A 10,465-nucleotide genomic window follows, 5' to 3' on the forward strand; every position below is an offset into this window, starting at 1 on the left:
TCCTCAAACAAACTCAAAGTTACACACAAAATAATCTCATTTCAATAGCCGTTCAATAGACTCAAGGTCATACAGGTACAAAATAAAGCTAACGACATGTGTGGAAATGAAGTATAGCAAAAGACAGATTTGACGTGTTTTTACGTAAGGGACACAACCGAGGCTACGCGTATCGGATTGAGGTGAAACTTATACCGTTTCGAAGCTAAGGCAGAGCGTTACAACTTTGGTGAAGACCACCTAGTCTAATTTCCAGTGTAACCCAGTCAAATTCCCAATTCACAGAACCAAATTCTAACTAATCGGCTAATTAACCGTACTGCCTTCAAATGGCCATATCTCAAGCTACCAAAGTCCGTTTAAGATGTTCGGGCGTTGGAAAGCTACCAAATACATAGCTAAAAAAAACTTTCATGTTTTGGAAATGGCTAAATCAGCACGGATCATAGTGAATAGACACGGTCAATTGGATGAACTGTCTAAAACGGATCACTGGATGCATCCTAGGGCAGTGAGGGTATTTTGGTCTTTTCACAGGCTACATTGCTCCGATTGAGCTGAAATTTTGTAGGCAACCATAAAATGTCATTCTCTACAACTTTCATGTTTTGTGCTAAGTCTAGTTCGGCCTCTAACATGATGAAATAGAACCGGACAGAACTGAAGCTAAGATTTCCAGAAATCTGGAATTTTTGTTATTTCAACTATAATTCGTATTTTCACCTTGAAACTACCACTACTACTACCTTTACAAGATCATATACTACATATATGCATCATACAACACCAACCCACAAGAAACCCTAACTCAAAGGTCATCCATCCAATCATCAAAATTCTTTGAAACAAGCTTCACAAGCACTATACTAACATTAATACCCAACTTAATCATGATTAATGGAAAAGAAATGTTTGATCAGCCATTATACCTCAAGGCAAGACCTTGCTAGGATGATCCTTCACCTCTCCTTGATATTCTTGGTTCCTTAGGCTTCCCAAGCTTCCAACTAGTGATTGATCGGTTTAGTTTTTCTTGTTGGCAATAAAAAGATTGGATTCAAGGTTGAAGATGGAAAACTCTCTTCACTCTCTTGCTCCTCTTTCTCTCGGCTGACCAGGAAAAAAAATGAGAAAGAATGAGCTCAATTAAGGGATAAGAAGGCAAGACAAAAGGTTGGGCAAGAAACCATAGATGGGTGACACTTGTCACCACCAAAGCCATCCAAGTTTCTCTTTCTTTTCCTTGCATTTTGGGCCACATGTTTCGGTTATGAGGCTGAGGATGAGGGGGAATATTTTGCAAAAATATCAAGGGTATGTGGTGGTAAGGAAGTGGTGGTCAAGTGGTGGGTTCAATCGGTAGTGATCAATATCCGTCGGTTCGAGCCGATTTTCTTAAATCGCGTATACTAGGGTTTTTAACTTCTAATCACTAACTTATTATTATCACTTCTAATCATATAATATTTCCTCATCCAAAAGTCACTCTTACCTACCAAATTTGATCCTCACTCCGTACCGAATAGTCACACTACGAAAAAACGTGAAAACCCTAATTCGCTCTAACTTGGAAACGGACAACGAAAACCCTTACTTCTATATTCATTTACACTTATTGTGGGGTGATTGGGTAGTAGGGCCATAATAAATGAATAATTTCCAAATAAAAGGGCATTTTTAAGAAAAACGTGAGGGGTTTTACAATTCCATAAATTGAATTTAGGGTTTCGGTTAAAATATGAGAAATTTAAGAAAACGATCAGTCACAAGTGAAACTAGGGTTTTGATTAGACTTTTAGGGTTTCCAGTCTTTTAAATAAAACAAGGTTTTAAATCAAACCCAAAGAAATAACTTTAGTTTCTTCTTTAAAACAAAATAATGGTTTAAAATAAAAATAAACTAAAGAAACCGTAGTATCTTCTTTGAGACTAAACAAAAGATGATCCTAAAAGTTGGGGTATCACAATCTCCCCTCCTTCAAAGAATTTCATCCTCGAAATTGCAATCAACGAGCTAAGGGTTGGAATACTCGAATACCTCATTAACTAGTTCATCAGTAGTGGTAAAGATTACCTTAAGAATTAGTCACTCTATGTATCGCAATCCAAGATCCAATCGTATAATCCTTATCTCACGGTCTCAATGGTCTTTAAATATTTTGTTAAATGAGTAGAAGGAAACCTCAATACGATGGAAAATAGGGAAGGTACCTTCGGTGATTGGCAATGGGTCTGTCACCTCTTGGCTTCCTATTGCATAGGTCCTTGCCGGCACTTTCGGTCGATTACCCGTTGCATTGGTCGGCTTAGACGTGTTCCCTTTTGCCCTTGGCAAATTTCCTTCTTTTGGCAGGTGAGCGTACTGAGCAATCAGATGCTCAGCACTACCACATCGGTAGCATTTCCGTACTTGTCCTTTCTTCCAACAATTATCTTCTATGTGATTAGCAGCCCCACAAAATCCGTATGCCATTCTAGGTCCTGAGGTCGGACCTCCTCGTGAGGCACCCCTTTGGGTCTCTCTCCCTACCTGATTTTTCTCAACATTTCCTTGATTTGGCATCCCAGTGGATCGTGGTCCACCTATTCCTCGACTCTTCTTAGGTGGTGGCTCGCTCCCCGAGCTCTGTCCCTCAAGATAACTACTTGTATCTGGGTGCCTTCTTTTCTTATCATGAAAGGCCTTTACTTGACTCTTAGAACTTTCAATTCTTTGTGCCTTTTCAATCGCTTGACTATAAGTCTCTAATTGAGCAGCTGCCAGTGCCTCTTGAATTTCCACGTTCAAACCCTGGACAAACCGACGAATTCTCCTTTGGTCTGTCAGCACTAACTCTGGAGCGAAACGAGAGAGTTTGGTAAATTGCGTCTCGTACTCCGCCACACTCATAGTCCCTTGACGTAGGCGTATGAACTCATCCTCTCGCCTTTCTTGAATAAGTGGCGGTAAGTACTTCTCATTAAACTCACGGGTGAAATTAACCCATGTCCATGGGGTCTGCTCTCTATCCCACTTGGCTCGAATTACATTCCACCAGGCACGAGCCGCTCCCTCAAATTGAAAAACGGCGAAAACTATCTGCCGTTCCTCCGGGTATCCTAATGCAGCAAAAATGTCTAGCATTCGCTCCAACCATGATATAGACAACCCTAGGGGAAGACCCTCCTAGAACCTCCCAACCTTGTAATTATCAGAGTTGGATCTTTTCTCCCAACAGAAATTGAACTCGATTGTTCTCATGAACTCAAGACCTCTGACACACAAAGGTAATCAGCAACCTTAAGCAAATAAGGATGGATGAAGCGACACCACGATTAGGGAACAAGCTAATCGATAAAGTCTGATTTGAATCCTAAGCCATGAACTCAAGAATTCAAGAGTAAGTTCGATTAAGAACTTGAAGGAAAATTCCTCACGATTTCTGGTTATAATAATCTGTCTTTTACTCTTACAAGAGGTGCCTTTTTATAGGCTAAAACTAGGGCAAAATCCGGCCCACATAAACCTGGAAGAGATTCGGTCCGCATAAAAGAGCTTAAAGAGCCAGCTCTTTAAGGCTTTCCGATAAGGCCCGATAAGTAATAAAATACTCAACACCTAACAACTACTAAACGGGACAGTCCTAACAACTACTAAACGGGACAGTTTTAAAACAACTACCAACTAAGCTAACAAGTATGAGATCATTCTTTCACTTTAAACGTACAAGTGAACAAAGTAACTTCATGGTCCATCAAATTTTCAAACTTAGCTTGCTCCTTGCTTGTATGGTAAATGATCAAGGCTCGTAAAGCTTCCTTCACCCTCTTGGATCTTGATCTTGTCATTGGACCGCCAATGTGGACCAAAGGATCCTTGACCCAAGGTTGAAGTTAATTATTGCACACCCGTATCCTCATCATTCCCTCTTTCCTCGAAAAGATTCGTCCTCGAATCTTCAAAGTCTCCTCTTGAAAGTGAGTTGTCCACAAATCGATGCTGCGCTTAAAGGACAGCAATGTTGGAAGTAGACGAATGACTACAAGCCATGTTGCATGTCGTTTGGTCAGCTTCGGGAAGCTCTCAAACAAGAACATGCGCCAAGGTAGGAAAGAACTTGTGTAAGGCATGTGAAAATCCCAAGTGGCAATGAAAAACTCTCTAATTAGTCTTTGGTCATGGATCTTCACATTGACACCTTGATTGTGCAAAGGTGTAAAATCCAGCACTAGTTGACATTGATTTGAATCATCTTGCATGGATAAATTGTGAGCATGTTGTTGCATGGATGAAGCACTAAACAACTCGTGGAGGACGGCTTTGGGATCTTGCGTGACACGCAATTTCTCTTCTTCCAACATATAAGGTAGCAAACAATTGAATTCCACTTCATGAGGGTTACTCGAACTAGCACAAGTTGAAGTTGACAAATTGAGCACTTGGCCACCAGCTTTTAGTTGTGTGACTAAGCATGAAAGATCACCACCTTTAGTTGGAATAAGCACGAAATCAGGTTGTAAGTCTTTAATCAAAACTGAAAAATTTTGGACAGCTTTACAACCTACAAAAACAAAATAACCTTCAACTTGAAACAAATTAGAAATTGGGTAAAGAAGTAATGGTACATCATCAACTAAATGGTAAGAAGGTATAGAACAAGTTTTAAATGTGAATACTCCCTTTGGCACTTCATTATTCCTTCCACCAATTGATTCAACTTGAGAAGGCATTGCTAGCCTTTTACACTTTTCTTCAAAATCTAGATAAGAAATACAAGTGTTAGGATGGAGATTATACTCAAAAGAAGGTAAGGATGATGAATGACCCATAGGTAGCAAATGAGACTCAAATTTCGGAATTCTCCCTTCATGGTGGATTTGACGTGATTCCCCTTTGGTATGGACAGATTTGAATTGAAATTGTTCCATGAGATGATTCCAGATAGATTCAATTCCTAAAAGACAAACTCCATGGAAACTAGTGAATTGTACAAGTGACTTTGGAATGGAGCATGACATGACTAACTTCACTTGACTTTGCTTAATCTGCACAAATGAAGAAACACTAAATAAAGCAAAGGTAAGTTCGTTAGAAAAACAATAAGCCCTCACATTTTTGCTCAAAATCATCTCACTTCCTCTCTTTTCTTCCTTTTTACCACTCATCTCATCAGATTTTTCCATCTCTTTATCTAGTTTAATGCCCTCGATTATTTTCTCATTATCAACCTCCTCAACAAATGGTTCAATAGGATGAGATACTCCTTTGTTGGGAATAGGGTCAGCTATCTCCTTCTTAGAAAACTCACTTTGATAGCATCCATTTGACTCCATTTGTTTTTGGTGTAGAAGACGTTGATATGTCTCCCAAAATGACTCCGCATGAGGTGGTTCAACTCTAGGTTTAGTCGTAGAAAATGTTGAATGAACCTTCTTATCACCTCTTGCATAAACCGGCTTTAAAGAGGTAGATTGCATGGAACCCCTCCTCTTGAGAGATTCATTCTCTTGCTTGAGTTTATGTTCGTTCTCTCGATTGTACAAGTCCATGGTATAATGGAAGGGTACAAATCGTTTCCTTATCACTTGCTTCATTTCAGTCCAAGTGGCAATCGGTTGTTCCCTATTTCTCCTTCTTGTGGCACATACTTGCTCCCACCAAATAGATGCATAATCTTGAAATTCAATAGCTGCAAGTTTCACCTTTTTATCTTCGGAGTAATTGTGGACTTCAAACACTTGCTCAACTCGCCTAACCCAATCCAAGTAAGCTTCAGGATCATTTTTCCCATGAAAGGTAGGCATCTTGGTCTTGATGGACCCAAGATTGTCATCGGTTCTCCTAGGTCGGCCTCGACCTTCCCTCGCTCCCTCTTGGCTTCTCCTTGATCGAAATGAGATGTGAGAATGATACCCCTCATCATCCGCATCATGATCAGCACTCTGAGCACTTGAAGCCCTATTGGGAATATCTCCAGTACCACGCATCTCAATGGCAGCCAACCTGTCGGATATTTGTGCCATCGTAAATTCATGTCTCTCCGCTTGTTTTTGAAGAGTTTGGAGCACCAGTTTGAGTGACACGTCGGTCTCAGACGGCTCAGGCATGTTCCCCTCTTGAGACATATTGTCCAACCTGCAAAACAAGTGTATCCTAGTCTACCTTGCAAAGCACTCGTGTATCACTCCAGAAAACACACTCACTCTCAATTTTCCTTCTCGAAGTTCTTAAAACAACTCAAACTCTCAAAAATTCCAGAATTAATTACCCTATAAGCAAGTAATAAGACACAAAGCAGAATTTTGTAAATCCTAGAAAAACAAAAACTCTACCTGAAACTGGAACTGGAACTTTTTTTCTTTGAGCTGTTGCTTTGCTGAATTTCTGGTCAGTATTTTGGAGTATAAATGGTGCTTTTGGGGTGCTCACATAATGTACGAACCAGTCCTCAAATTTCAGTCAAATCGGATCGCAAAACTAGCTCAACCGATTTTAGAAACTCAAGAACTCCCAAGGCGATTTGGGCTAAGGTGTTTTGTTTGGTTTTGAAAACGGAATTGGGTGTGTTTGGGGCTGGTGAGGTCGTTTGGGGTCTTTGGAATTCAATCAAGATTGGAACTCAAGAGTTGGAAACCAATCAAGATTAGGAAACTCAAGTTTTGGGAAATCAACCAAGATTTGGAGATTAACCAAGATTTGGGAACCCACCAAGAATTGGAAACTCACGATTTTTTTGGAAACTTGATTTCCTTTGTATGAGAGCCAATTCCTTCTCTTCTTCCTTTTTTTTTCTCTTTCGTTTTTTTTTTCCTTTTTTTTTTTTTCGGCTCTTCAAGGAACACAAATTCAGATCACACCAACAAGTTCAAGAAAACGGATGAAAGGTTATGCCAATTCCAAGAAAAACCCTAGTTCTTGGTTTATTGTTCAAGAATTTTCAAAACAAGACTTGGTGGTCCAAGAACTTCAAGAATTTGTTCAAGAAACACAAGAATTTCCCCAAATTATGTTGTGGTGTCTAGGGTTTGCAAGAACAACAACCAATACTCAAGAAATAGGCAAAAACAGAATTTCAGCAAGACTCAAAAGAAAATTCCAGCAATACTCTAGCAACTTGGACACTAAAACAATATAAGGTACGTGACTCTTTTTTTTTTTTTTTTCTTTAAACCCTAACAACCCAAACACAAGTATAACAGACCCAAGAACTTGGACAGAAAAACACAAAAAGACAACACCCAAACAGATTTTTTTTTTTGACTCGGATGAACAGTAACGTGAACAGTACGCTACAGTATGATGAACAGTATTTCGGAACAGTAACGATGAACAGTAATCGCTACAATTTTTTTTTTTTGACAAAAGACACAAACTAACAAGATATGAACAACTTCAATTAAAAGAGAATTAACCTGATGCTCTGATTACCAACTGATATAGGCAACCCTAGGGGAAGACCCTCCTAGAACCTCCCAACCTTGTAATTATCAGAGTTGGATCTTTTCTCAAATGATGAGGATACGGGTGTGCAATAATTAACTTCAACCTTGGGTCAAGGATCCTTTGGTCCACATTGGCGGTCCAATGACAAGATCAAGATCCAAGAGGGTGAAGGAAGCTTTACGAGCCTTGATCATTTACCATACAAGCAAGGAGCAAGCTAAGTTTGAAAATTTGATGGACCATGAAGTTACTTTGTTCACTTGTACGTTTAAAGTGAAAGAATGATCTCATACTTGTTAGCTTAGTTGGTAGTTGTTTTAAAACTGTCCCGTTTAGTAGTTGTTAGGACTGTCCCGTTTAGTAGTTGTTAGGTGTTGAGTATTTTATTACTTATCGGGCCTTATCGGAAAGCCTTAAAGAGCTGGCTCTTTAAGCTCTTTTATGCGGACCGAATCTCTTCCAGGTTTATGTGGGCCGGATTTTGCCCTAGTTTTAGCCTATAAAAAGGCACCTCTTGTAAGAGTAAAAGACAGATTATTACAACCAGAAATCGTGAGGAATTTTCCTTCAAGTTCTTAATCGAACTTACTCTTGAATTCTTGAGTTCATGGCTTAGGATTCAAATCAGACTTTATCGATTAGCTTGTTCCCTAATCGTGGTGTCGCTTCATCCATCCTTATTTGCTTAAGGTTGCTGATTACCTTTGTGTGTCAGAGGTCTTGAGTTCATGAGAACAATCGAGTTCAATTTCTGTTGGGAGAAAAGATCCAACTCTGATAATTACAAGGTTGGGAGGTTCTAGGAGGGTCTTCCCCTAGGGTTGCCTATATCAGTTGGTAATCAGAGCATCAGGTTAATTCTCTTTTAATTGAAGTTGTTCAAATCTTGTTAGTTTGTGTCTTTTGTCAAAAAAACAAAAAAGACTGTAGCGATTACTGTTCATCGTTACTGTTCCGAATTACTGTTCATCGTACTGTAGCGTACTGTTCATGTTACTGTTCATCCGAGTAAAAAACAAAAAAACTGTTTGGGTGTTGTCTTTTTGTGTTTTCTGTCCAAGTTCTTGGATTTGTTATACTTGTGTTTGGGTTGTTAGGGTTTAAAGAAAAAAAAAAAAAAAGAGTCACGTACCTTATATTGTTTTAGTGTCCAAGTTGCTAGAGTATTGCTGGAATTTTCTTTTGAGTTTTGCTGAAATTCTGTTTTGCCTATTTCTTGAGTATTGGTTGTTGTTCTTGCAAACCCTAAACACCACAACGTAATTTGGGAAAATTCTTGTGTTTCTTGAACAAATTCTTGAAGTTCTTGGACCACCAAGTCTTGTTTTGAAAATTCTTGAACAATAAACCAAGAACTAGGGTTTTCTTGGAATTGGCATAACCTTTCATCCGTTTTCTTGAACTTGTTGGTGTGATCTGAATTTGTGTTCCTTGAAGAGCCGAAAAAAAAAGAAAAAAAAAGAAAGAAAAAAAAAAGGAAGAAGAGAAGGAATTGGCTCTCATACAAAGGAAATCAAGTTTCCAAAAAAATCGTGAGTTTCCAATTCTTGGTGGGTTCCCAAATCTTGGTTAATCTCCAAATCTTGGTTGATTTCCCAAAACTTGAGTTTCCTAATCTTGATTGGTTTCCAACTCTTGAGTTCCAATCTTGATTGAATTCCAAAGACCCCAAACGACCTCACCAGCCCCAAACACACCCAATTCCGTTTTCAAAACCAAACAAAACACCTTAGCCCAAATCGCCTTGGGAGTTCTTGAGTTTCTAAAATCGGTTGAGCTAGTTTTGCGATCCGATTTGACTGAAATTTGAGGACTGGTTCGTACATTATGTGAGCACCCCAAAAGCACCATTTATACTCCAAAATACTGACCAGAAATTCAGCAAAGCAACAGCTCAAAGAAAAAAAGTTCCAGTTCCAGTTTCAGGTAGAGTTTTTGTTTTTCTAGGATTTACAAAATTCTGCTTTGTGTCTTATTACTTGCTTATAGGGTAATTAATTCTGGAATTTTTGAGAGTTTGAGTTGTTTTAAGAACTTCGAGAAGGAAAATTGAGAGTGAGTGTGTTTTCTGGAGTGATACACGAGTGCTTTGCAAGGTAGACTAGGATACACTTGTTTTGCAGGTTGGACAATATGTCTCAAGAGGGGAACATGCCTGAGCCGTCTGAGACCGACGTGTCACTCAAACTGGTGCTCCAAACTCTTCAAAAACAAGCGGAGAGACATGAATTTACGATGGCACAAATATCCGACAGGTTGGCTGCCATTGAGATGCGTGGTACTGGAGATATTCCCAATAGGGCTTCAAGTGCTCAGAGTGCTGATCATGATGCGGATGATGAGGGGTATCATTCTCACATCTCATTTCGATCAAGGAGAAGCCAAGAGGGAGCGAGGGAAGGTCGAGGCCGACCTAGGAGAACCGATGACAATCTTGGGTCCATCAAGACCAAGATGCCTACCTTTCATGGGAAAAATGATCCTGAAGCTTACTTGGATTGGGTTAGGCGAGTTGAGCAAGTGTTTGAAGTCCACAATTACTCCGAAGATAAAAAGGTGAAACTTGCAGCTATTGAATTTCAAGATTATGCATCTATTTGGTGGGAGCAAGTATGTGCCACAAGAAGGAGAAATAGGGAACAACCGATTGCCACTTGGACTGAAATGAAGCAAGTGATAAGGAAACGATTTGTACCCTTCCATTATACCATGGACTTGTACAATCGAGAGAACGAACATAAACTCAAGCAAGAGAATGAATCTCTCAAGAGGAGGGGTTCCATGCAATCTACCTCTTTAAAGCCGGTTTATGCAAGAGGTGATAAGAAGGTTCATTCAACATTTTCTACGACTAAACCTAGAGTTGAACCACCTCATGCGGAGTCATTTTGGGAGACATATCAACGTCTTCTACACCAAAAACAAATGGAGTCAAATGGATGCTATCAAAGTGAGTTTTCTAAGAAGGAGATAGCTGACCCTATTCCCAACAAAGGAGTATCTCATCCTATTGAACCATTTGTTGAGGAGGTTGATAATGAG

At 39.5% G+C, this 10,465-nt stretch overlaps 1 protein-coding gene across 1 annotated transcript; it reads right to left on the reverse strand.

The window, feature by feature from the left end:
- Positions 1-2,140: 2,140 nt before the first annotated feature.
- On the reverse strand, positions 2,141-3,124 carry LOC113782351. The gene has a single exon (XM_027328242.1). It carries the CDS (start codon positions 3,122-3,124, stop codon positions 2,141-2,143), a length of 984 nt encoding a protein of 327 aa, XP_027184043.1.
- Between the last annotated feature and the right edge of the window lie 7,341 nt (positions 3,125-10,465).

This window comes from Coffea eugenioides, chromosome 9 (assembly GCF_003713205.1).
Source record: "Coffea eugenioides isolate CCC68of chromosome 9, Ceug_1.0, whole genome shotgun sequence".
Classification (NCBI taxonomy): Eukaryota; Viridiplantae; Streptophyta; class Magnoliopsida; order Gentianales; family Rubiaceae; genus Coffea; species Coffea eugenioides.

Coding starts and splice junctions, on each gene's coding strand:
- LOC113782351 (XM_027328242.1), bottom strand. CDS start 3,124: ATGCTAGACATTTTTGCTGCATTAGGATACCCGGAGGAACGGCAGATA.